The sequence below is a fragment of the Alexandromys fortis genome, unplaced genomic scaffold (assembly GCF_014885135.2).
Source record: "Alexandromys fortis isolate MF-2015 unplaced genomic scaffold, M_Fortis_MF-2015_v1.1 scaffold_134, whole genome shotgun sequence".
NCBI lineage: Eukaryota > Metazoa > Chordata > Mammalia > Rodentia > Cricetidae > Alexandromys > Alexandromys fortis.
In genome coordinates this window covers 3,317,770-3,345,527 of record NW_026068007.1, presented here as the reverse complement: position 1 = coordinate 3,345,527, position 27,758 = coordinate 3,317,770, and the positions used below count along the sequence as shown (strand labels likewise).

Here is a 27,758-nt window from a genome sequence, read left to right as displayed (position 1 = left end):
CAGGGGATGACATATTTATTTGCTATCTAAACAAAAAACAGAGGCGAGGCCTGGAGAAAGGGCAGAGCTCCCTTCACAGAGCAGCCGGGTAAATTCTCATGATGTCAGACCCAGAGAGGGTTTCCAGGGGCAACCCGCCCATAACTGACGGAAAGGCTCCAAGCGAGGGAGGGCAGGCACCGGGGGTCCAAAACCAACAAATGCGAAGATTCCCTTGACCTTTCAAGGTCAGCGCTAGGCGAGCTTAAGGGGAAAGCGGGGAGGCTGGTGTGATGGGGAGCCTGCAGACATGGTCTCTGCTGTCACAGGGTCACCAGCCCCTCCAGTTTGCTCTCTTCGAGTTCAAGAAACTCATGGGGTCAAAATCTTAAAGTCATGGAAGGAATGTTGGAAAAGTTGACTATTTTGCAGGCACATGAATGAGTTATTCCTAAATTGTAGAGTTCATTTACATCAGGGGCCAGGACTTCTGAGTATTATAAAGCCACAAGGACCCACGGTCTGTGGCCACATCACTGTACCTTTTGAGGTCTGTCTCATTATTCCTTTCTGGTTCTTTCGAAAATTCTGCCAGAAGTACTTATTTTTCTTCTTCCAATCTCCTTTTCCTTTAAAAGAAACGAAGGAAGGAAAAGAAGGAGAGGGAAGGAGAGAGGGAAGGGAAGGGAGGGGAGAGAGAGAAGGAGAGAGAGAGAGAGAGAGAGAGAGAGAGAGAGAGAGAGAGAGAGAGAGAGAGAGAAGCAGTAAATTCACTGATAACAAAAGTAGTCTCCTTACAATGTCAAAGCTTGAATGAATACTCTGATTTCACAGAAAGGCATTTTTTTTTTCAGTTTGTGAAAGACTGAGAAATAGCTATAAAGTTGTTTAAAAGAAATGCAAATTTGCTATTAGGGAAAAAAGGCCCAACAGAATTAAGAAAAAGAAATAGAGACACATCAAAAGGGCAGGCCGAGCACGCTCTTGCCTTCACTTTGATGTCCGTCTAGCCAGTATCTGCCTCATTCAGCCTTGCGCTGGGGTGCATCTGCTCCCTTTGGGTGCAGCCACAATTACTTCACTTCGCCACAGAGGGCTTGCCGAGGTTCACTTTGTTTTACTTTGTTTATTCCCGTTGTTTATCCACCATTGCTTTCTTTGTCTTATTCCAAATTTAATTTAGAAAACACAGACTGACTAGCCTGGCTCACTGTGCTGTTTGGTGACATGGGTCTACTGCACAGGAAAGGCATGATCCCCATCTCTCTAATGTTTAGAGTTCTTGGTGACCAACCTACAGATTGACAAGGTCACAAAGACAAGAAAAAGAGAGGTCGGTCCTGCTGCAACATCTCCTAACTCAATCTCCCTTTAACCTCCTCCCATCTCAGACTAGGACTGGGTGATTCACCAATGAAAACAAATTTGCCATTAATAGACATTTAAAAAAAAACTTAGGGTTCTCATAATTGACAATACAAAATACCCTTTTAAAGGCAAACAGAGAGGCTGGGAGATAGCTCAGCCACTGAAGAGATTGCTTCACAGGCATGAGAAGGCCAGTTCAACCTTCCAGAGCTTATGATAGTGAAGCTAGGCATGGTGGCACACACTTGTCACCCCAGCACCACACAGACACAAACAGGCAGGTTCCTTGTGGGCCAGCCACCCTAGTGATTTGATGTGTTTCAGGCCAAGGAGAGACTTGCCTCAGACAGCAAGCTGAATGGCTCCTGAGGAAGCCAAGGTGTCATGTGTGTATGTATTTAGGCACACACACACACACAGACATACACACGGACGGACACACACACGGACACAGACACTCGGACACATGCACATCAAAAATTGTAAAAGACAAACAGAAGAGAGGACAGTAGTAAATGGGGAAGGCAGTTCTTTAATCTTTGAAAAGGGAAGGCAGAGGCAGCCATGGCTGTCCCTGTGCTGATGTGGCACACCCAAAGCAGCAGCTCTGTCTCCGTTTGGTGGCTGTCTGGTTGCCCTGTGGCCACTGGAAACAAGGCCCAGCGAAGAGGCGGCTTCCACAGTCTAGACTGGCGGTGCCAAGCAATGATGCACGGAGTACCCATGGGGGAACTCCAGCTCTGGGCTCCCATGCGAGCAAGGGTGTCATTTGTCAAAACAGGATGCCCTCATTTAAAGCCGACAGCCGTGAAAGCCTGGGAATGAGAGCCACGTCCTTCTGCCTTTGACTCCCCAGGTTCTCAGGTCCTTGAGGTTAGTTGCGTGGGGTCTGCTGCCTGTGAGTAACCCCGGAAAGCAGACGTCGGGCAGGAAGGGTGAAAGCAGACTGGGGTGTCCGTCATTTGGCTTCTTAAGGAGGAGTCTGAGGCTAGAATGCATTTCTCTGCCTGTCAGCTGTATTTCCTTCATTAGCGTACGTAATGGAGATGATAAAAACAGCTAACATTTCATCATCACTTACAATACCAAAGTTCTTTGCTATTGAACAGCCTAGCTCGTTTATGGCTTGTAGCCTGGTCATGTTTCTCAGGCTGACCTTGAACTCACTGTCTTCCTGCCTCAGGCTTCCGAAGGAAGGCTGAGCTTGCATTCGCGTCCCACCTTGCGACTAGGGCCTGCTCTCGTTCCATTCAGGCTTGAAGAGGCAGCTGTCTTTCCCTGGTTATAGTTAGCTGGGTTGGCGTTCACGATTCAAATCCTGTCAGCTGGATTGGAGCATCGATTACCCAGCCACCCTGTGTCCTTTGCTATTTCAGGAATAGATCTTATAATCGAAGATACAGAAAATATACAACCCCTTGAATGGATATTATTTATAGAAACATTCCAAATGGAAGAGTTTATCTGAGGGTATTATCAGAGATACAGACTTCTGATAGTGTCATGTTCCAGGACATAGAAAATTATCAGCCATACATATCCAGCAAAGAGGCTTGGTCAATGAGCTTAGGGCACATTCAATATGATGTGGACGTAAGCCTCTTACTGTTAAAACTACTTAGCAAGTGGAAATATTCATTAACTGCCCCATTTTGAAGACCTGAAGAACAATATGTAGACAACAATGCTACCTCTATTTCCAAAAGAACAAGTCCTAATGGCAAAAGGAAAGAAAACCACACATCAAATCCCAGGGCTGGAGAGACAGCTCAGCCGGTAGAGCGCCTGGTCTAAAGCATGCGGAGCTCAGCTTGGATCCGCAGCACAGTGGGAGGTGCCCACAACCCTAATGCCAGGGAGGCAGACAGGCAGGTTTCTGCAGCGTTTGCTGGCCTGCTAGTCTAGCTGAGCTGGTGGAGTTCTGGGTTCAGCCAGAGACCTCTCAAAATAGAAGGCAGAGCATGAGTGAGGGATGCCTATTGTGGACCTCAGTCTACATGCATATGTGCACATACACAGACACACAACACACACATACATGCACATACACAGACACACATACGTGCACATAGACACACGTGCACATACACAGACACACATACGTGCACATACATAGACACACATACGTGCACATACATAGACACACATACGTGCACATACATAGACACACAACACACACAGACACATCATCGTTACAGTGTTTCTGAACTGACAGATTTGGAGGGAGGGACAAGATCCATAGCTTTACATGTCTATGTATCCTCTATAAACTATGAGAAGAAAATAATCCAATTAAATATTGAAATCAAGGGCAGTGGTACTAACCTACGCAGCCGTCTTCCGAGTTTGACTTATGAAGAGGGTACCTGGTAAAGGAAACAAAATGTACATATATTACCAGAGGGCCTTGGCTTTATGGGATCTTCACCAACAATCTTTCTAAGCAGCTGGCTGAATTCTGGACCAATAAATAGTGTTTAGTGGAGCCTGGGGAATTTTTACAGTGGGTCTTTTGTACCTATCTGCTGAGTTCCTAGAAAATGGGTACCATCTGTCAACATTAATAACCAAGTCTAGAACAAGACCTACATTTTAAAATGAATATGGACTTCACTAAAGATTGCTGAAGGATCTTCCATGTCTGTGAACTAATCACTAGTTAAGTTCCTGTCACCGAGAAGTCTATAAGGTAAGCAGAAAAGAAAAAGTACGTCTTAATGAACTTAACAACTCTACAGCGCAAAGGCTGCTTGGGCCAGCAAGTGAGTTGCATGGGCAGCTGAAGCAAAGATGAGGGTAGCCCGAAGAGGTGACACATGCCATCAGAAGGAGACAGGATGCCCAGGTGGAGGGGTAGCCAATATAGCGCTCCCGTAGATGGCAGTGCCAACTGGCAAGGATGACAGTTGGTCTTTCCAGATCTCAGTAAGATTCAAAATCAAGCCAGAAATGTGTTTCTATTTGCATGAGAGCTTCACATTTTTAAGTCATAGTGAATTTTTGTTCAAATGGATCCAAGTTAATCCAGTTAGCTTATCTGCTTCACAATGCGCCTGTCAGCATGTAATAGCTGAACCTCGTAAACACAAACAGCAAGGGATGTGAACCACAGCCTAAAACCAGTAAGTGAGCTGCTCCTCTAGGAAGCACTCAGACAACACCAACATAAAGCATGAAGGCAGGGAAAGAAAATAATATTAACAGCAAAAGGGGTAGGGGGACAGTAGAGATCCAATCAAAATCCTCATTTGCTGGATACAAACTCTAGAGGACTAAGTCAGTGACCTTAGGCACAGGCAAGCCACAGGGAAAAAATAGAGCCTGGATAAGATGGGTACTTAAAAGAATTCACACCCAAATCTTCTCTCTAAGTTCACTGCCAAAAAGGAAGATAAAGAATTGCCTGGCTCTCTGTAGCTGGCTCACTGTAGCTACTATCTGGATGCTTAGAAAGCCGGTTGTGAGGCCAGGTATTGAGTGAAAACAGTCAGGGGGCAAGTGAAAGGGCCTCCAAACACCTAACAGAGAGAACTTGCAGGTAAAGGGACCTCAAGAATTTAAGGTGCAGAAGGGGGTACAGGGTCCCCGATGATTGATCCACTGCTGAGGTGTACAGGCACTGATGCTGACTGGTGGCCTATGGGTACCAAGACCCTGCAGGCAACATAATGGTCCACATCTGAGAGACGTGAACTACTTATGACTGGCACGAGTTCCTGAAAGTTTATCCATGATGAACTAGGAAAGGTACTAAAAACAGAAGCAGGAGAAACCATTGCAGGGGTCGAGCTAGATGAAAACCTCCTTGTTTCCTTTTCTAACACATACATACATATATATATACATACATACATACATACATACATACATACATACATACAGAGAGAGAGAGAGAGAGAGAGAGAGAGAGAGAGAGAGAGAGAGAGAAAGGAAACATATCAGAGTTCCAAACTACATTCCCCCAACAAAAATCTAAAATTTACTATTTTCCTTCCTCCTACCCACTGCAAAAATAAAAGAGCTTCAACTAATGTGTACTTGAAAGGTTTTCAAGTGGTGGACATTTGAAGTTCTATTTGATTGATAGATAGATAGATAGATAGATAGATAGATAGATAGATAGATAGATAGCAATATTTCATGATTACATGTAAGGGACGAGGGCATGCGGCGTGAAGAAATGAACCAACTGTTAGAAAGGGGGTGGATACGAACAAGGATGCATACAGGGACAGACTTAGCTCAGTTGGTAGAATGCGTGTCTAGTGTACAAAGCCCTGGGTTTGACCCCATCACTGTATAAGGAGTTGGTGCGATTTGTAATGTCAGCACTTGGGATGGGAAGGCAGGAGGGTCTCTGCTACGTAGAGAGTTCAAGGCCAGTGTGGAATACAAGATCCTGTCTCAAACAAGCAACAAATAGGAAGGCATACAAGATAGGGGTGGCATACAGTTGGCCTTGATTGGACTGTGAAGGTCCAAGGAGATCACTAAAGCAGTTTCAGGTACGGCAGTGAAAGTCGCCACAGATAATTCACTAAGGGAGAAAGGCTTACCCACCTGAATATGAGTGGCACCATCCTATAGGCTGAAACCTAGACAGGCTATAAAGAGGGAAGGAGAAAGTCTTGATGGGCCAGGCATTTCTCTCCACTTAGCAGACACTGTAGTGAACCCTGTTCACTTTATACCTAGCCTGCTCTTTGCACCACGATAGCCTCAGCCCCTATAGCAAACAAGACCATGAGCCCAGACAGAGCCTTTCTAAGTTGTTTTCTCTCTGGTCTTTGTCACAGTGATGAACCGTTGACTATCACAGGAAGAAGGGTCGGGAGGGGAGAGCAGACTACCACATGCTTGTGGCCACAGGTGAATTGGGAGACCAACAAAGACTGTCAAGAGTGAGCCATGGGCTAGCTGGCTGGAGAGGGAAGCGGAGAATCTTTCAAAGTAGGAATCAGCTTGGAGCAGTCTTTGAATAAGAATAATCTTCCTACGTTATTTTTAACTCAGAGTCCTAGCACCATAAACCCACCCACCTGCCTCCTCTGTACTGCATCCTGAAGTCCTAGGTGCTCGCAAAAAGTGGAGGGGACAGCACACCTAGCTTCCCGCTTGCCAAAAGGACTAGGGAGGTACTGACCCGCTGCTCAGAGCCACGTGTATGAAATGTCCCCAGTGCTGGACAAAAACCAGATGCCAACATGGTCAGTGCTTTGCAGCGATTTGTCCTTATATTAAAAGGAGTCTTTTCTCAAGAAAATGGTCTGCAGAAATATTTAAGCCCTCAGATGACTGAGAGTAATAAATCTTAATGGGTTAAGTGACTTTTAACTATCACTTGATTTATATTCCGATTTTACAGGACGCTAAGGTCCCCCCACCCCACAAGGGGAGGCAGTCTATTGCTCCATGGTCACTCCGCGGTCACTAGGGATTATAACAGGTGGCCTGCTGAGGCCCCGCGGTCTTTTAATGTATGCTTTGCCCTCTCTAGGAAGGCAAATCATTTCAATCCTATCTTTGAGAAATGTAAAGGTTCCTTTCCATTCCAAAGCCATCTCTTAATACTTCCAGGAGAATGGAAATGTTTGATGCTGTATAAAATTTCCCAAACTTGCCTTTTCAGGGAAAGGTACATTCTCGCCGCTCCCTAGACATCACAAAACTAGGTAGTCACAGGCTCCTCCCTAAACCACAGACTTAAGGTCTTTTTGTTTTCATTCGCTTGCTCCCTCTTCAAATTATCACACACATTGGGTGATTTGGGCCTCACATTTCTTGCATTTCCTTAGATAACCAGAAGATGGCACTGTAGATTCTTGGTTTGCTTGTGATCTAACGCGTGGAATTTTGTTTTTAGATTTTCCCAAGTTTACAACACTCAGACTGGGCAGAGCCAGGGTCCCCTAAGTGTGAGGCTCCTCAGATCATCACCTCTCAAAAGAGAAAAGTGACACTGTGTGAATCTGGACAGAGTGAATTTTGCCGCAGAGGCTGGCAGAGAAGGCATGCAAAATGCCATCTTCCCCCTCACTTCTAATGTCCATTCTGCAGGACCTGGATGACAGACAGGCCAAAGAGTCATTTACTGGAAGAAATAAACTGTCAGAAGTCAGCTCCAAAGAGGCTGCGCCTCCAACCACAGCCTCCTTCTGATTCCACACAGGGGCCCTGAGAGGGGCAGGTCTAGGAGGTGGTTTGTAGTCTCCTGGGCAACATCGATCTCATTGATAAAGGAGTAAAAGGGATGGAGACCAGGAAGCAACATTTAGAATTCTGTCGCACTCTGGAAGTTTTACACCTAAAGTCTCAGGAGGTCTGGGGATGGGATTTCTTGCTCAAGGCTCAAGAGGCCCCTGGTTTAGATCCTGAACAAGTCTGTCCTATTATTTCTCCAGAACTGAACTAGCGTGAACATCTTTTTTTCAGTAACTACAGTTTAGACCCCCCACATTGGTAACATGTGAACATATCTCCTTAAGATCCCGAAACTACTTAAGCAGTTTCTAAAGACAAGATTCATCTAAGGAAATTCCAAAATTAAGGAATTATTGGATTAAAAAACCTTTTAAAGAAGCTTATCTTTATAACTTGGCCCACGTCTCTCCCTCGTCCATTCATTTTCAACCATCCACCCTTCGTTCTATCTATAATTATTCAGATCCCAGCGAGTCAGGCACAGAGAACATTTGCTAAAGGAGACAGGTGAGGCTTTGTGCACTGGAGCCCGGGTGGAGAGGCAGGAAGAGCTGCTGAGCCAGAGAGGGAGGAACGTGGAGAGGAGCAAGCGACCTCCCTGAAGATGTGGCCACAGAGCCACGCTGCTGTGGCTTTCACGCCCCGGTGATGGGGGGCAGGAGGACGACACGGGGTGAGAGCTAGAGAGGAAGACCGTGAGTCTACCGTGGACCAGTGACGTGGATGCCTTTTCCTTCTCCCGCATAGATATGAAAGGCAAAGTGGGGTGTGTGGGACCAGAGCGGCGCACCAGAGTCAATCTGGATATCACTCACATTGCCAGGAGTCGAGGACAGTGGGAAATAAAACAGAGAGGCATTTTGAAGACTGCGTACTGGTGTCTTAGGGATCAGAAAGAGGTGAGGCCAGGCGGTGAACCGAGACATCTCCAAGCACAGAATGTGTCTGTCACCTGAAATCTCAAGCCAGGGGGCACAGAACTGTCCTGTGTGACTCCCGAGCCCAGGGCCTTCCAACGCTTCTCTCTCCTGTTCACAAAGCACCAGCCTACCACACATCTAAATGTGCCTCCCTTTTCTGTGTCCTAAGAGATGGTCTTCAAGGGCACGTGGGCACGTGCTGGCCCTGCCCTGTCATAATTCACAGACCGCCTCTCACGAGAACTTGTAGTGTTACGTTTTCCAGTCCGAGTCTGACTGAAAGTCTACGGCTACATGAGCACACCTGAGGAGCTGACTCAATGCCTCGGGTCTGCTAGCGGAAGTAAGGGGGATGAAGTGACGCCTTCCTTCTTGGGGCCATTCAAGCAGTCTGAGGTGCGCCCAGACGAGAACAACACTATCTCGTTTGCACATGCGGAGGCCAGGCAGGCATGATAAATACCTGACTCCCCATCAGGGTTCCCATGGGCTCCCAGAAGCCTCACTGTAACTAAACAAACAAACACATGTGCACACACACACACACACACACACACACACACACACAAATGCAGTTATAACCTAATTTACAAGGCGTAGCATATGTTATACATCACTAGAAACCTAGATTTGCAGAGATTTTATGGCTCCATAATCTTAAATCTCAGGATATAAAACTTGAGCGCCAGTTTTCTCCCTGCTGAATTCTGAATCGGGGCTCTTGCTGTGTCTGCTAGTACCCAGCATTACCCCAGGCTGCCCAAGAGTCTCCAAACCTGTCATTTCATCCTCTGGAAGGAGGAAAAGGACATGCCCGAGCTACAAGACAGTAAGGCTGGGAGCCTTTGCTAAAGGTGACGGCTCATGGCTGCAATCCCAGCACTGGAGAGGCTGAGGCAGTAACAGTGCCTCAAGACCAGCCTGGCTACACAACGAGACTCTGTTTCAAAAACTGCGTACAGATCTTAAAGAAATCAATTTTCTTTCTTAGGAGCTACGTAAGTATAATTTATATTGTGCATAGGAATATATATATGTATATATATTAGCTATGTATGTGGTTTTTTAAATGTTTTTGTTTATCCTTTGAGAATTTATATAATATTTTATCATCTTTTTTTTTTTTCCTCCCCCAAATCCTCCTGAGCATGGGGCTTGCACTAGAGTGTTGTTGACTTATGCAGTGCCAATCTGTTGGAAAAAAAATCTTTTTTTCCCCTTCTCCCAGTAGCTATCAATTGCAAATAGCTTTTTGGCCGGCGGAGAACTTCGTGTCCACCTCTGTATGGAGGTTTTCTGAGACAGAGCCTCATCTTCCATGGCTAACATCTAACTTAGCATGTACCTGAAGATCAGCTTTGAATTTCTCATGTCCCTGCCTTCATCTCCTAACTGTGATATCATAGGACTGTCCACCCACCCTATAGCATGCTAAGCAAACCATCTACCATCTGAGCCACATCCCCAGCCTGGTGAATATTACCCTTAAGATATCAGATACATTTTTCATCTCATGAACATCACTTCTCTACTTAGTAGAATTAATACGGAACAAAATTTAGTTATTATCTGCTGTAGAAACTCAAGAGGTTATCCACTCCCTAGCCGCAGGGGCAGGACTGAAGTGAGGTATGAGACCCTGAGGACAGCCTGGGTCATAAGAGGAAGGAGTCACTCTCAAGGGTGTGGAAAAGGCAAAGGCCAGCGCCCCCTAGTGCTGAGTCCTGCCTAACTCTCTAGTAGCCCAAACCCAGTTCTTTCTAGGGGGAAGGCTGAATTGCATACACAATTTCACCAACTGACTGACAGGAATTCTCACCCAGAGTCTTAGAACTCCATAAATATCGCGTGCTAATAGTAACACCGGCCACATTTTATCAGCTCAATCAAAACACCCCCTTATCCAGGCCTTTCCCCTTCATCTCAGAATCTTCTCTCAGCTTGTAATTTCTTCTTGATTTCTTTAGCTTGGCTTGTTGCCTTTTTTGTTTGTTTGTTTTTGTTTTTTTTTGGTCTGAGACAGCACCTCATACTACTGTAGCCCATACTAACCTTAAAACTTACTATGTAGCCCAGGCTGGTCTCAAACTCCCTGATAGCTGGGAGTGCAGGCACGAGCCACCATGCTCAGCTGTGTTCTGTACTTTCCTGCTTGACAAGGTCACCTCAATAAATGATTAAGATAGGGGTGAGCATTGTGAAATCCAAGGTGACAACCCAGCCCAGAGTAAGAGTCACACACTATGAAGTCTGACAGATTTGGAAAGAGCCAAAGCTGCCACACATTTACATGTTGATGCTGCCAGATGAAGTGGAGGGATGGAAACGGTCCCTGCTGGATGAAGTAGCGGGATGGAAACGGTCCCTGCCTTACTAGGCTGTCCTGAGAGTGTGAGAGGATGAAGGGAACCCCTTACACTGTGCCTGACACTTGGGAAGACCCTTGCGAATGATACCTACATAAACAGTCATCAGCGCCACAGCAGGCTGGTACCCTGGGATGCTCTACAGAACTCAGCCGTCACCACGTCATCCCACAAGGCCAGCACACGTCCCCTATGCTAGCTTAAGCCCTTTCCAGTCACTGACTGTCTCTGCAATGATTATTTCATGCCAACCTCTCTCCAGCATTTTCATGTAGTTAGTTCTTCTTCTCATTTCATAAAAGCAACTTATTATTAGAATCCCAACAAAACATATGCTTGATGATAAACACATGTCAGCGTTCTGTATCTAGTTTATTTGTGGCACATATTACTTTCATTTGCTTATATCTTATTGTCGGGTTCCTGAAGAAGTGGCTCACTGGGTAAGAGTGTTTGCTGCTCTTCGTACGTCCAGAGGTCAGGCCCTAAGAAACACATGAAGCAGTTCACAACCATCAGCTCCAGGATCTCACAGCTTCTTCTGGCCTTGAATGGATAAAGTGCGTGTGTTTAAAATTTAAAGAATTAAAAAAATCTTTATATCCAAATGTCTCCATAGGGCAGTGCTTAGCTTAGTAAATCATAGTATATACTAAATTATTTTTTAATGCTGAGCAGCTTTTTCAGTATGAACACAAATGATGTAGGTCCATCAATTATGCCACATTATTTTTCCAAAGGCAATGGCAGGCTTTTCAAGTTTATGAAGTATAGATGCCATCGAGAAACACTGCTACCACCCAGTCTTTAATTCTGCTGTGTACAGGTCTGTGACGGTTGCCACAGGTGCCTGCCAATTTGACACTACTTAAAATCATCTAACAAGAGAATCTCAACGAAGGGGTGTCTGTATCAGATTGAACTGTGAACCTGTCTTGATTACACGTGAACTGAAGTGTGAAGACAGCCCACTGTGGATGCACCATTCCCTAGGCATTCCCTAGACTGTGTAAGAAGAAGAAGGGAAGCCAGCTCTATGCAAACAGGAAGGAATTTATCCTCCTTTTACTCTTGGGTGTGATGCTGACTAGCCGCTTTGAGTTTCAACACTGGCTTTCCTGCAATCATTGGCCTTAATGAGCCTGTAGCCTGGACACAGTCAGGCCCCAGCTGTGGTTAAGAGTTGAAACACAACAAACAAAATTCCTTCTCTCCTAAGTTGCTTTTTCTCAGGGCATTTTGTCACAGTCCAGTAAAGAAAGGACAAGGACTGCCGAAAGCACAGTCGAGACGTTTGGACTCTTGAGCCATGAATTTGTCACTTGTCACTTTTCCTACCCCGTCTCCTTTCTATAAGAAATACCCTTGGTCCAAAGTCATCCTCCAAACCACTTTAAGTCAGGCTATTCCTTCTATAGGAGAGGTCCCAAGGACATCATATTCAGAAAATGAGGAAGATAACCTACATGGTACCTAGATCATGCCTACGCTAAGCACTAAAACTTAATAAAATATGATCAAATATGGTAACTCTTCTCCCTGACTTTGACCCCAGTCCTTGTCAGAACTTCTAAAAACGCACTTCACCCTCTCAGCTCGGTTGTCCGGCACTTCCAGGGTGGTCAACAAGCTCTCCAAGTCAAAAGCGGGGTTCCAAGTCATCTGAAAACCCTTCGCAGAGGTACACGGAAGGGGTGTTCATCCTTCCACACACCAGCTAGGAACTCATGCTGTAAGTTAATAATTCAGGTCACTGGCAGAAACACAAGACTTTCACGTCTGACGAGCAGCCAAATGCCATTTCTCCAAAGCGGAAGTCTGGGGCCTGACTGTGTCCAGGCTACAGGCTCATGAAGGCCAGGACTTCAGGGCAGAGTGGATCACGTTGTGCAGTGGCTTCAGGTTAGGGGTTGGATAGAGGCAGAGCCAAAGCAAGGACAGCTTTGTTTATGCTCTGTTGACATGCCACCACCCTTCAGATCCCAGGGGCCTCTCAGGGTAGGGTGGCTGTTCCAATTTTAACTTTTATTTTATTTTCTTCTTCTCTTCTTCCTTTCCCCTTCCTTTCTACCTCTGTTTCTCTGTCTTAGACAAATTCACATAGAGGTAAGGCTGGCCTCATACTTGCTGTTTAGACTAGAATGACCTTGAACTTGCCTTCACCTTCTGAATACTAAGAAACACCACGGCATTGGGTTTTATGTGGTGCTGAGGAAGAACCCAAGGGCTTTATGCACACTATGTAGGCAAGCACTCGACCTGCTGAGCCACAGCTCCAGCCCTCATATTTCTCTTCATTTGTGACTTGGTTCAGAACTAAATAAGTGACTATAAAATGGATACACAGATGCCAACTTTGCTGGTGATAATCACTGACAGCAACAACATGTACCCACCCCAGCACCTATGATAAATGCCTTTCCAGTTCCTCCAAAAATAGTAACCAATCTTCAGAATATCTCCATGATGTATTGGATGGCCCATGATATTTGAAGTAAGATTGTACAGAAAGGAATCCTAGCTGATTAGTTTCATATGAAAAGACCAATGATGAATTGTTGTTTGCTAGGTAGAGATAATGAAGTTCTGAGCTACTTAATGAGGGAACTGCATCACAGCCCAGCACACACCTTCCACCAGTTTACAATTAATCAAGCTGATTGTATTAACTTTCTCTAAGGTAATAAATTAACTTGACTCCTACTTTCAATAACTTTTCTCATGTTCTTTCTTCCCCCTAAGAACCACAGTTTTGGTTGGGTGTCAGTGAGTTCTGTGAAAATTCTTCCTCAGGCTCCCTTGCAGCTAAGGAAGAGCAAGTTATCAGTCTCCCACAGAGAACTAGGGTTTCTGGGTAGTTCTAAGAGAGTCCTTGTTTCTGTGATTGAAAGAACTGGCCTGTCACTCCACACAACCTCTTCCTCTGCTCTCCCTGTTCACCTTGTCTGAAGCACAGGCAGTGAAGCCAAGTCGTCATCATTTACAAGAAGGAAGGAAGTCACACTCTAAGGCTGGTGCAGCAGAGAAGAAGAAAGCCCAGCTGTACCAGTCTCCAAATACTCCCCTGCAGGCTCCTGGTTATAGGAGAATATGCAGCTATTTGTCCATACTGGTGTCAAGCTAAGCCATGGCTATACCAGGCATGGTAGTCCATACCAATACTTGGGACTACTTGGGAGTACCAGCACTTGTAAGGTACTTGGGAGGTTGAGGCAGGAAGGTCATGAGCTACAACATAGTAAGATTCTGTTTAAACACAAAACAAAAAAGGACACGCTTTTACAAAGCATTGGTCTGGTTGGTTTACTATGTTCATAACTTGTCATCTTTCAGGCCACAGAAACCCAGAAAAGAGCATGCCCTAAGCTGGGCAATGATGGCACATGCCCCCAGGACTAGGGAGGCAGAGGCAGCCATATCTCTGTGAGTTTGAGGCCAGACTGGTATACAAGGTGAGTTCCAGGACAGGCTTTAAAGCTATAGAGAGAAAAAAAAAAGCTATAGAGAAATCCTTTCTTAAACCACCCCCCCCACCAAAAAAAAAGAACATGTCTGATGTACAGGTGAAGGTACTAAGACTCAGGGTACTTCTATAAGGGACTTATCCAAGGTCACATAACTGGTACAGCGGTCCCTTGTATATGAGATTTTTGTTTTTAACAATTTCACTTACCCATGGTCACATATAGTTCAAAAAAATATTACTGCTTTTGAGTAATCTTTAAAATGAACAATTCAGAAAGTTTAAATAACTTCTGGGCAGGGACTTGGGTCAGCAAGAGTACTTGCTATAGGTAGGTAGATGACAGATAGTAAGATATATTAGCACATAGTGTATAAACAAAAATATTGTATTACAGGGGAGATGGCTGTGGTTGTACGGTATAGACTTGGGAGTTAAATTCAGCTCTTTCAAATATCCAGCCCAATGTCTTTTCAGTAATAGCTGGGATCTGCCAGGTTGTGGCACATAACTTTAATCCCAGCACTCAGGGAGGCAGAGGCAAGAGGATCTCTGTGAGTTCAAGGCCAGTCTGGTCTACAGAGGGAGTTCCAGGACAGCCAGTGATACACAGAGAAACTCTGTCTCAGAAAAGAAAAAAAAATAGTTGGGATCCATGAATACAAAGGCCACATCATCATCATCACTACCACCTTCAAAGTGCTGGGTCCAATACTGTGAGCCTATAGTGCAAGCAATGAAAATGCAATACAGGTTTATAGACACTGCAGTCTAAAGCCCCGGTTCAAACTATGCTTTAAAATAAAACAACTATAATTTCATTATTGGATGATGATGATTGCTAGTATTAGAATTAATTTGTGGTGTGTTTGTCTGTATTTCCAGCAAGTGCCTGCAAGTCCCTGTGAAGCCAGAAGGGGGCTCCAGACACCTTGGAGCTGGACTTAAATGCAGTTGTGAGCTAGCTGCCTGATGAGGCTGCTGGAAACAACCTCAAGATGCACCCCTCACAGCCAAGCCATCTCCCCAGCCTCAAACTCTGGCTTTTGATGATGCTCCACAGGCATACAAAACAAGAATTGCATGGAAAGAACCTTTACCATCTTGTTAGTTCTGTTTACTGCATCCCGTCAATCTCCATGCCTTTACTTTATGGCTTCCCTAGGAAGTTCAACTTTTATTTGGGTTTTTGTATCTTAAGAATTATTAGTTTTGTCTAAAACAAAATAAAAAGACGTTAAACAACATGGGGTTGGAGCGTTCTTTTCCTCACCAAATCTACTTTTCACAAAATTAAAGGGGAACATTAGTAACTTTAGATGAAGGAAAAAAAAAAACAAAAACAAACAAAACCCTTTAAGGCTGGGGGCGGAGGCGGGTACTGCTTAGGGAGCAGAGCACTTGCCCAGTATGCAGAAGGCTCAATGTGATGCCCACGCTGTAAAACCCAAACAAAACAAAAAGGAACAAGGAAAACGCCCTGGCTAACAGTTAAATGGTTGTTATTCATTCTGTGTGTGCAACAAAATTTTTCTTCCCTCTAGTTCTTCTTGAAACGTTTCTGAGTATGTGTAATATATATGTGGTCCCAACAAGGTTTCTCTAACCAGGAAGCCTGGGATGGAGCCTGGCTTAGCATATGGGGAGGGCACCTCTGCATTCAGGTCTGCAGACCAAGTGGCTATCGGGCAGGACTGGAGAGCTGGTGTACAAATGAACTACCACTACTCTGGGCCAGGAGAACGCTGGGTAATGGATCCCAGGTGAGGGGAGCAGGCATCCTTCACAAAGCTGTTAAACCCTACTGAGACAGCAGGCCTCGGAAGGCAGTCTTTACCAGGTTGGACCTCAGGGTGGGGAGGAGAGAGGAGGCAGAGGAAGAAAAAGAGACTCCATTCAATTATCTCCTCCTGGCGTTTCCATGGCGATGGCTCCGGAAGCGGGTCAGAACTTTCTCAGTGGAAACAAACAGCCGCTCTCATTCACCATCACCCAGGCCTGCTGGCCACACTGGCCGCTTGTGCGGGCAGCCCAGGCAGGGACAGGGGGCTGAGGAGCCTTTCTTCTGTCACCTGCTCTGGGGGCAGGAGGGGGTGAGGGGCTGGTGAGATTGCGTCCGAAGGTCGGAGCCAGAGGACTCTGAGTATGAAGGACCCTTCCTTCCCCTCCTAGCTAGAAGCCCTCCTGGACAGCACTGTGGGAGCCGCCTGCCTGCCCTACTTTCCTCCCCAGGCAGCACGAACGAATGCGGTGACCTGAATCAGCCCCTTCCATGGTGACTGGGCAGAGCCACTTGAGCTTTGTTTTCTCCTGGGACACTTGAAATTCATTGACAGACACAGGTGATGACATCTGTCAGCGTCTTACCAATGCAGTGGAAACGGGAACCCAGGCTTTCCCGTCTCGTCGCATCTTATTTTGAAATTCCTCGGCATTATCTTAGTCACCCTCAAGCCCTCTGCATTAAAAAAAAAAAAAAACCCGCTGGGCAGCTGGCACCGCCCCTCGTATCTTATCTACTTTGCCTTCGCGTGCCACCCACTTCTGGGCCTGTGGCTGTATCCAAAGCAACCCCATCAGCACCTGCTAGAGATGAGGAGGATGCCAGGAAGCTCTGCTGGGGTCACCATGAACACATGCTCTCTCGGTATTAGTTGACTACCCCCCTCCCCCCCCCCCACTCTAGCTGTGCTTGAGAAACAGGGCCCTTACATCTGGGTGATAAGACTCGAGTTGGGGTGACATTTTATTAAAACCCTACTGGCTGTCTAGCCATCTTCCTCAGCACTCCAGTCTCCAGGGCTTCATTCACAGTCACCGACTACACCATCGGGCCTGCAGGCTGTCTTGTCTATAGCTTCAGGTGGTTCCCAGGGGTGGATATATGGCTGGAGGAATGTCTCCATCCAGATAGAGACAGACAGGACAGGAGTTCTCTCCTTTTCCATCCTTTGTCCCCATCCTACCCCCCGCATCTCTAAAGAAAAACAAGCAACAGTGTGGGACAGGGTTTTTTTGTTTTGTTTTTCAGTCAGGAATGGAATGCTGAGCAACCCCAGCAGAAGTGACCAGGCCACTCCTAGGATTATAGTGCCTGGGCTAATCTGGACAAGACTATTCCTAAGAATACACTTGGACTGTGTGTATCCTCACACTCCTAAAAGACACGACGACAGAATGAGCCAGCAAACTGAAGACATTATAGTGCGCACACAATTAAAAGGGGCCTCCCCGCAAGTTTCAGACCTGCGGGCTTCTTACCCTGACCTCAGGCCTCCTTGAAGCCAGACACCCGTCTCACACCAATAATGGTTCTTGCCACACTGTGGGATTTCTGTGCCATCTTCTGGAGGGCTGCCAAGAGCCAGACGAGGGCCACATACCTTTCCATCATGCCCCTGTCCCCAAGCAACCTTGTTGGCCCTATCTTCTGCTTGGAGACCACTTCCTTTCTAACCTGCTGAGGAAACCCATAGAAACTTCTGAGCTCACTCCTTAGGAACCTGTGCTGGACACGGAGTGTGCTGGCACAGCTCAACTGCTTCAGGGCTTCTAGAATTCTCTTCCCTGCACGAATCCCCGGTGTGGACCACAGGGCATTTTCTGTGAGGTACAGATGGCAGAAGTGGAGGTAGCCACTTTCTCTCTGTGCTTCAAGGCCAGTACAGCATGAGGACCGGCAGAAACTGGCAGGTGTCACAGCTGCTCCCTTGGGATTTGGGCAGCATGGGACAGCAACTGGTCTGTGTCACTCATATCTGTGTTGACTCGCAGACTCGCGGCGTGTTGAGGGCTGAGAGCAACAACCCCTGCGCGTCCTCGTTAAAGCTCTGCTTGGAGATGCTGAGATACGTCGTGATCTCAGACTGGCTGGCTGCAGTCTGTCTTGCTCTGTCCACTCTACATGCAACCTTTTTAAAAAGCCAGAGTACTGATCACTGGCCCACTGACTGCAACCTGCGCTGTCCGACATTGGAGGAATAGCCCCACCCAGGCAGTGGAAGCAGGCCCTACAAATGCATGGGGTCAAATCCCAGAATAAAGCCTTATGCAGTTCGGACACGTTGCTTCCTCCAGACCCTAAGTTACACAGCCTTCAATGCCCATCTCCCAAAGTCCTCTATCCTTCTGTTCGTGGCTCTTCTCCTGTGATAGCTTTCCTGCCGCCTTATCACTGTCTGTTTCTATCCTTCGATTACCAGCATCTAGTGGGTTTATGCTTCAGCCAGAAATGTGTAAGTGCTTATTAAATTTTAAGTCTTATTCACTGCCTAGACCATCATGGGTCTCTCCAGAGAATATTACTCCTTTATTCTCCAGGTGGTGAGGTGTCTGATAAAAGCCCTGCTGCCTAGACAACAGACCTGGATATGAGATCCTGGTCTTCCTAGCCCAGGCCTTGTGGGCTTAGCTATCATTTAATCTTTCTGAACCTCAGTTCCCTTAACTATCAAATCTCATACACATAGATTTGTTAGCAGGGTTAAAAAGATACCGGGGGGGGGGGGGTGTGGAGGCTGGAGAGATGACTCAGCAGTTAAGAGCACTGCTCTTGCAGAGAACCTCGATTTGGTTCCCAGCACCCATACAGTGTCTCACAACCATCTGGGACCCCAATTTTAGGGGATCCTATGCAATGTTATGGCCACCACAGGCAGCAGGAAAGTGCATTGTGTGCTTACATACATACAGGCAAAATACTCATACACGTAAAATAAAAATAAATGAATATTAAAAAGAAAATAGATACACATCGGCCACTTGGTAAATTCCAGGCAAGTCCCTTTTATTCTGCTTGCAGCCTGTCTATAGATGCTAATCATTTTTCCTCTCCTTCAGCACCGACCCAATATTCATTTCACTTCTCAGGCAGGCAGACAAACAGCAGCCGCCTCTATGTGTTAAACAGCCTGGGCTGCAGTGCCCGTCCCCCACACAATCACAACACACAGCCTGCCACCTCGCAGGAAGCGACCCAGGCACGGGGCCTCCAGCTGAGGTCAGGCCAGCTGGAGCTCGCTCACCAGACAGGATGAAGGGCAACAGCCTTCTCAGTTGGGAACAGCTGAGGCACAGAGAACACTGGCACAGCTGCCGCCCAGCCCCAGCCCCTGCGCTCAGGAATGTCGAGCCCCTCAAATATGCCATGCGATGGCGTGCACACGTGTGGATGTGGACAAACACACAAGGACACACATCAGCACGCTGACTATGTGAGCCCTACGAAAATGGCTGTTGTTTCTTCGCTGCTGCTCCTCCGACCTGTGACGCTGAAACCTGAAAGCCATGTAGGATGATAGAATTTTAAGTGATGATAGCCAATGGTTAGCTCCACATTCGGCCTCATCCATGAGACTAAGGACAGACCCCCTGGCAGACCTCTGACAGGCGCAGCACAGCCCCCTAAAATGAGGGGCATTCTAGGCACTGAGGACCATGGGAAGACCTCTTACTGTGCCTTGGTCTATTAAGAGCCCAAAGCTGGGAGATTTCAAATACATTGCTCCTGACCACACAGCCGGCAAAGCTGAAGTTGGGGTACAGATTTTGGTGGGCTCTGACAGGCATAGCAACACACCAACAACACAGGCTAACCCCAAGCAACCGCAAGGCTGATGTCAACCAATGGAAGGTGCCTGAGGTAGAGGAGCCTTCCGGGGACTTCTCAATCCACCAAGGTGGACATGGACAAAGAGGGGAGTCAGAGTGCTGAAGTGAGCCTGATGAATCACAGAAGAGCGCTCACTCAAACTCTAGCTCCTGGGCAGGCCCTTGCCCTGGCGCCCCTGGCCTCCACATAGATGACAACTCATAAACCGATCAAGGCAAAAGAGCATATTCTGTTTATAGGTGGCCTTTCGTCCAGCGCAGTTATTTCCTGAACCTTACCTTGCCGTTTCATCTATACACCCTACACTATGGTTGTAGGACCAAACCATGATGGACTGGACTGTCCTAGCTCTCTCTGTGGTACAGTACCCACCTCCCAGGCCAGGGAGCCTTTAAGGAGGCCAGCCCATCTCAGACAGTCAGGATAACTGATTAACTTTCTCAAAGGCATACCCCGACAGGACATCCTTTCTCACACAGAGGCAAAGCCAGGCCTGAAGCATGCAGGCCTACATTCCATGGGAACACTAGCGGTCCATCCCATCCCTCATCCCCGTCAGAAACAGGATCTAGATACAGGATGCACTAGTCTCAGATTCAGAGGACACAGCGTGACCTAGCAATCTCAGGACCTCAGCGGTTCTCTTTTGGGGATCTGTTCTCCTTCTGAAGATGAACAACCCCTCCAACACATGAACTCCCATATGGAAGGGTGCTCTAGAACTGGACCCCAACCAGTCGGAGGAAAATCAACGTGACACCAGACTACAGACCCTGTCTTTGGGGAGCATACAAAGACAGATGAATCCCCGACTCCTCTCCAAGATAGATTCGAGCCCAGAAACCCGCCATTAGAAAAATAATAATTTACTACAAGGAGAATCATTTCTTAACATGTTTCAAGAAAGTTGGATGCAAACTTTCCAAGAATCGGACACAAGGGTCTATTCTTAATGCTGCGCTATAAACATAACACATCTTTTTTCAAAAGTACATTTTCTCTCTGTTTCTATGGTCAGTCTACAAATATAGAGAGAGAGTAGATGAATGATTGCTTAAAGTTTTGGCAGCCACAGTACTGTCACAGCTAAAGGGCATGAGGTTTCTCCCGAGGTGTTAAAAGTGGCCTAAGATGTCTGAGTATGCTAAAGGTGACAATTGGCTGTGAACACACAATCCACTACTTCCCCTTCTGTGAGTACACTGTGTGGTATGTGTACTATATCTTAAGCTGATGAAGACAAGAACACATATGTGCACACAGATACCTGCACACAAATGTCTACAACAACATTCTTCACAACAGCCAACAAAAAAAAAAAAGATGGGAATGATGTCAAAGCACGTCAGTCAGTAGTGGAAACACAAAACGTTGTATGGTTGCACACAAAGGAATAAACAGCAACATGAGGGGTGAAACTGATGAAAATACTAGGTTAAGTGAAAGGAAGGCAGCTATGGGCCGCTGTGGTGATGTCTGTGAAACTCTGAACATACTAAGAAATAGCTGAACTGCACCCTTGTCTGCTTGTGTGCAGTGTTGACAATGGAACCCAGGACCGCCTAAGAGTGCTCCACAGTTCCTAACTGCCCCTTTAATGGAAGAACGGGGCATATAAATCACAACCCATGAAGGAAGTACCAAAGATAAAGTAAAAGCACTTCCCCCAGCAAAATGAATTCAATGACGACAGTACGTTATGTTTCTAGATATTGTACCTTTACATAGAAGTCATTGTTTCTTTTCGAAGAGGAAGGAAGTGCAGGGGGATTCAACAAGACGGCAGAATGGCACAGGCAGAAAAGGGGACAGTCGTTGGGAACAGATGGGAGATTGTTGGAAGCTGTTCTCTCCACTCCAGGGTTTTCCAGGTGACCCCTCAGGGTTACTATTCTCAGGCAGAAATCATGTCTGACACTGCTGTCAGTCTGGGGAAGACACTGATGAGGGCTGGCTAATACAAAAGACCAAGAGGGGTCTTCTACACAGCACTTCCATGCCTGGGAACAACCCAGGGCCAGCCATTGTCCTATTTTAAAGAATCCAGGCCATGGAGTGAGTTTGACGCAAGCCCTGAGCAGGCTCGGAGCACCCAGGAAGAAGCGGAGGAGAAAAGCTTAGAGCTCCAGCCGGGCTGACTCATGTGGGGTTCAAGAACATAAGCCACCAGAGCCATGGGCAGGGGCATGAACTTGAGCCATAATAGACGCATAATAGCGATAGATAAGATTACAGAGTACTCACCGTGTATTAGATAGCTTACTAAGTGAAGTAATTACTATAATTACATCCCATTTAGTCAGGAACTGGCCCTGGGATTGCAGAGCTGGTAAGGAAATGCCTGAATCCAAACTCAGAGTCTGGTCATCCCTACCTGATGGACAAAGGGGCCCTAAGACTAGTTTGGCAGGTTTATCTCCAGCTCTGGGACCTTAGGCATGGTGAGTACTCTCAAGAAAAATTGTTATCTCCTTCAAAGAGCTCATGAAACATGAAGTGATAAAAGACAATAGAAATGACTAGTATAGAAATAACTGGCTCATCTCAAGGCTGGCCCCAGAAGGACCTCGCCAGCAAAGGTAGGCGAGCCCATTGCTGAGGCTGGATGGAGCTTGCTCGGGTCATGAAGATGGAGTTTAAATCCTGCGTTCGAACACGTTGTTCCTGGCTAGTGGCGCTGTGGCAGCAGGTTATGGAACCTCAGAGACAGGAAGCATGACTGATGGAAGTGGGGTCACCAGGGAATGGCCTTTGAGGCTTCAATCTGCTCCTACTTCCAGTTAGAGAGCTTTGGTTCCTGCTCACCTACCAGGATGTGGCCAGCTGCCTCATATCCTTGCTGCCAAGGCTACGAGCTGACGCTGCCCCTATGCCTTCCACGTGTGATGGCCTGAATTCCCTGAACCATGTGCCAAAATAAACTCCTCCTTAAACGGCTTCTGTGGGATATTTGGTCCTAATGACGCAAAAGTATCTTGCACGGGGGAGCATCCCACACGGTCGGTCACACAGCAAGTTCAGATGCTAAGCATACCACGGGACAGGACCTGCCTGAGAAACCTGCCTGGGGAGCAGGTGACAAGGACATGAGGTGGCCAAGTGGGCGGAGGACAGAATATGGGACACTGGGCTCAAAGGGAAAGAGGAAAGCAAAGTTGAAGGTGCAGGGAGCAGGGCGAGTCAGGCACTGAGCAAGAACTCAGGCAGGGGCTTCCTGAAGACCAGAAGATGGGGAGGAAAGAGGATAGGAGGAGACAGAGCTTCCTGAGTATGCAGGGGTGGGGGTTGGTGGTTCAGGGAGGAGGGAGGCATTTGACAGACTTCTAAGAAGAGTCTTCAGCTGCCAGAGGAGGCAGGAAGGCGGTGCTGAGCTCCGCACATGAGTGCACAGGGCGTTCATTGATCATCAGCCGTATTCCACCCGCGGCTGGAGCTCGGTCCCCACTCAACTGCCTTTGGCTCCTTTTATTTATCTGTCTTTTCTATCGCCCTGTATATTTGGGCTTTTGCTGGCCATAAAATAGTTCGAGTGTAGTCATCGGAATGGAAAAAGGTGAGGCTAAATCAGGGAGTTTCAGCTCTGGTGAAGGGCTTAGTATGAAAGAAGTTATAAATATTGGCAATGGTGAGCTTTCGCGATTTATTTTAGACTTTCTTGCTTCGGTAGATAAATAAATGTCTGAGGCCCAGCTTAGATCACGATGAGAGTCAACCTGGCTCCTGTTTCCAACAGCAGAAGGACGTAGGTTTTAACTGCTATTTGTCTAATGCTGATGAACCCATCTGAATCCATGTTTGTTACTTTTCTCACTGTGACCAAACACCTGATGGAAAGCAACAAGGGAAGAGAGATTTACTTTGGCTCGAGGCTCAAGGGATTAATTTCATGGTGGGGGAAAAAAAGCATGAAGGCGGGGACATGAGGTGGTCAGCCATGTGTGTCCTCAGGCAGGAAGCAGAGAGGGGTGAATGCTGGTACCCAGTTGGGTATTCAGATTGGGATCCCAGCCCCTAACATGGTACTTTTCTAAAACACCCTATAGAAATGCAGAGGTGTGTTTCCATGGAGATCTACATCCAGTGAAGTTGACATCTGATGATTGACCATCACAACCTCTAGCCCCTAACCTCTGAATTTGCTGAAGTAACACGATTGTGTAACAGTTTGGTATTACAGTGCTGTGGCCAGAAACCTGGCTACTTTAATTGGGATCAAATCTGGGTTCTGATATTGAGTGGCCGTGTAGCTTTAAGGAACTTACTGGCCTCTCTATGCTTCACTTTCTGTGTTTGTAAACGAAGGTACCATAATGGATACAGAGTCTCGCAGTAAGGCACTAGCAGTACTGAATGTGTATCAGGTACTTGGAACCACTGTTGACAGATGCTAAATCCTAAAGCTCATATTCTTACTTTTTCCTTTCTCTTTTCAATCTGCAGTCCTTAGAATCGACTCTATGAAAACACTGTCACAGAATATTAGTTGAAGATGTGTTACATTTGTTTGTGCTGTGGAACATTCGTTTAGTGATGCAAAGAAGGGCTGCACTGTTTTTGTTTAACTTTGTAAAGTTGCGTTACTTTACCTGTCTAAAACACCTGATTGGTCTAATAAAGATCTGAACAGCCAATAGCTAGGCAGGAGAGAGAAACAGGTGGAGATGGCAGGCAGAGAGAGTGAAGAGGAGGAGAAATCTGGGAAGAAGATTGAGGAGGGAGGAAAAAAAGGGAGGGAGGATGTCAGGAGTCAGCTACCCAGCAAGTCACAGAGTAAGAAGTAAAGAAAGATATATTGAATAGAGAAAGATAAAAGCCCAGAGGCCAAAGGCAGATTGGATAATTTAAGTTAAGAAAAACTGGCTAGAAACAAACAAGCCAAACTATGGCAGAATAAGACTCCGTGTATTTATTTGGGAGCTGCTGGCAGGCCCCCAAAGACAAAAGAGTAGACGAGAGAAAAACAAAACAAAACAAAAAAACTAACCAACAACAAAAGACCTCTACAAAGATAAAAGAAACAACCAGATGGGCCCCGGGGACTGCTAACTTCATGGGTTCTTTGAACATGCATCTGGCCCATTTTCAGATCAGTCTTACTGCGTATACATAACACAAATGAAATATTAGCTCTGATGGAAAGCACTAATTTCCCACCAAAGGACAACTCTCCCTCTTAAGAATGACATTTGTTCAGGGCAAAAGTGGGTTCAGCTATGGAAACTCTCTGGTGATTTAGCAATTGAACAGCCCCTTTTGGGAGAGAGGATGTGTATTTTGGCTCATGGTTTCAGAGTCTCAGCCTGTCACTGTGGAGAGGTGGGAGTCATCAATCCAAGGCAGCTGAAAAACATCGTGGGGGCTTCTCCCATCACGGCTCACTTGGTCTCCCTGCTACCAAAGCGAGCGTCTAAACTCACCAACTCCCTGCTTTTGTCTGCACCACCATTTAAACCAGGAAATGTGTGATTCCTTTTCTAGAACTCTCTCCCGTCAAACATGAGCTATCTTTTCTATAACTCTCTCCCTTCAAACGTGGCCATCACTACATCTTAGTACCCCAGAAGACCGCATGCCCTCCATGCCCAGTCGGCGCTCAGTGAACAGCAGCCACGTGAAGAAACAAAGAGAAGAGACAGGAAGGGGGTCTGGATGAACTTTCTGAAAGCCATGCCTTTACCATCTCCCCTTCACTGTATTTCCACTCCCTGCCTCAAAGATGGAGCCACCCTAAGGTCATGATAACCCTCCCTCACCGCTCCTATAAAAGAAAGAAACAAAACCAAAAACCACAGCCTGGCTTTCTGAAGCCTGTTGAGTCATAGGGCCAATTCTAAGTATATGAATGGAAAAAAAATGGATCCAATAAAAGTGGCATTTCTTTATGTTGCTGTGTGCCAGGCTTCCTGATACTCATAGTCAACATAGTTTCTGATAGATCTTTCCTAGCTGTGATACTCATAGTTAACTTAGTTTCTGATAGATCTTTTCTTTTCTTTTTTTTAATTTATTTATTAAAGATTTCTGTCTCTTCCCCACCGCCGCCTCCCCTTTCTCTCCCCCTCCCCCAATCAAGTCCCCCTCCCTCGTCAGACCAAAAAGCAATCAGGGTTCTCTGCCCTGTGGGAAGTCCAAGGACCACCCACCTCCATCCAGGTCTAGTAAGGTGAGCATCCACAAAACTGCCTAGGCTCCCACGAAACCAATAGGTCCAGTAGAATCAAAAACCCGTTGCCATTGTTCTTGAGGTCAGTAGTCCTCCTTGTCTGCTATGTTCAGCGAGACCGGTTTTGACCCAGGCTTTTTCAGACCCAGGCCAGCTGGCCTTGGTGAGTTCCTGATAGAACATCCCCATTGTCTCAGTGTATGGGTGCACCCCTCGCGGTCCTGAGTTCCTTGCTTGTGCTCTCTCTCCTTCTGCTCCTGATTTGGACCTTGAGATTTCAGTCCGGTGCTCCAATGCAGTAAAAAACAAGGACTTCTTGAAGTTTGCAGGCAAATGGATGGAAATAGAAAACACCATCCTGAGTGAGGTAAGCCAGACCCAAAAAGAGGAACATGGGATGTTCTCACTCATATTTGGTTTCTAGCCATAAATAAAGGACATTGAACCTATAATTCGGGTTCTTAGAGAAACTAAATAAGAAGGAGAACCCAAAGAAAATCATATAGGCATCCTCCTGAATATTAAACTTCATCAGGCGATGAAAGGAGACAGAGACAGAGACCCACACTGATAGATCTTTTCTAGCCATGAAAAAGGGGATGGGGTGGGGCTTTGTTTTTCAGACATCTTTTGTTTGTTTTTGTTTTTGTTTTTTTGAGACAGGGTTTCTCTGTAGAAATCTGTCCTGAAACTCACTCTGTAGACCAGGCTAGCCTTGAGCTCACAGAGATCCGCCTGTCTCTGCCTCCTGAGTACTGGGATTAAAGGCGTGCGTCACCATGGCCTGGCTTTTCAGATATCTTTGAGAATAGCTGCTAACAAGAAATTTAGCTCAAGCTCACCGCTCACAGTAGCAGACACCAGACCAAGATTGGGGCCAGGAAGTGGACATGATAATTCATCATAGATAATTCGGATAGTTGTGAAAATTAAAGGCTCGGGTGAAAGTTTCCCTGCTTCCTTGAATATCTTCTTACTGAAAGCCTATTTCAGGAAAATAGGAGCATGCGACGAGCCACATAGCTCAGTGACAGAACTGCTCAGACATGCCCCAGAAGATCCCGTGTCTCATCACCAATGCCACAGACTAAGACAAAGCCCACCTTATTGAAAATCGGGATGGATAAGGATGTTTGTCAAAGCGATGATGGGACGAGATGATCTGATTCCTCTTCCCACTTGCCTACCTCCCTCTCTGTCTTTCTCTTTGATTCTGTATTGTATGGGCCGAGCAGCCCAGAGCCTAGAAGCTTACATCCAAACCAGAAAAGAGCATCAAGGAATGTGATGCCAAGAGGGTCAGGACTCCTCATTCCTTGCCCTCTCCATGATAGACTCACCATGCCCACCTCCCTCAGTCCAAGCTAACTTCCTGGAACTTAAGACTTTAAACCCTGATAAGTACCCCTGGAAGAAGTTCCGTTTGTTGTTGCTGTTTTTAAGAAACAGACCTTATATCATAACCTATGCCAGATTCCTATCTTAGAATAGCTTTTACCTGGGGTAGGAGGATGGGAAGTATGTGAGCTCTGGCCCCAAAGACAGCTGGGAAACACTGGATCCAGAAGGTGGGAGCCATAGAGTTAGCTGTGCTTGGTCTTAACGTTGCCTGTGAGCCCTGAGCCTCGGTCCCCTATGGGAAGGCCATGGTAGGCCATGTCTCCCTTGTTTACTAAGCTCTCTTACA

The 27,758-nt window shown here is 46.5% G+C and overlaps 1 protein-coding gene across 3 annotated transcripts in view; it reads right to left on the bottom strand.

The window, feature by feature from the left end:
- Positions 1-27,758, bottom strand: part of Sash1 (SAM and SH3 domain containing 1) — a 226,196-nt gene that overhangs the window by 62,555 nt on the left and 135,883 nt on the right. For all 3 annotated transcript variants that reach the window (XM_050161632.1, XM_050161630.1, XM_050161631.1), the window contains 2 exons: positions 3,673-3,713; positions 522-608 (listed from right to left, as the gene is read on the bottom strand). In XM_050161632.1, coding sequence (XP_050017589.1) covers positions 522-608; positions 3,673-3,713 — 128 coding nt within the window. The remainder of the gene's footprint in view (positions 1-521; positions 609-3,672; positions 3,714-27,758) is intronic.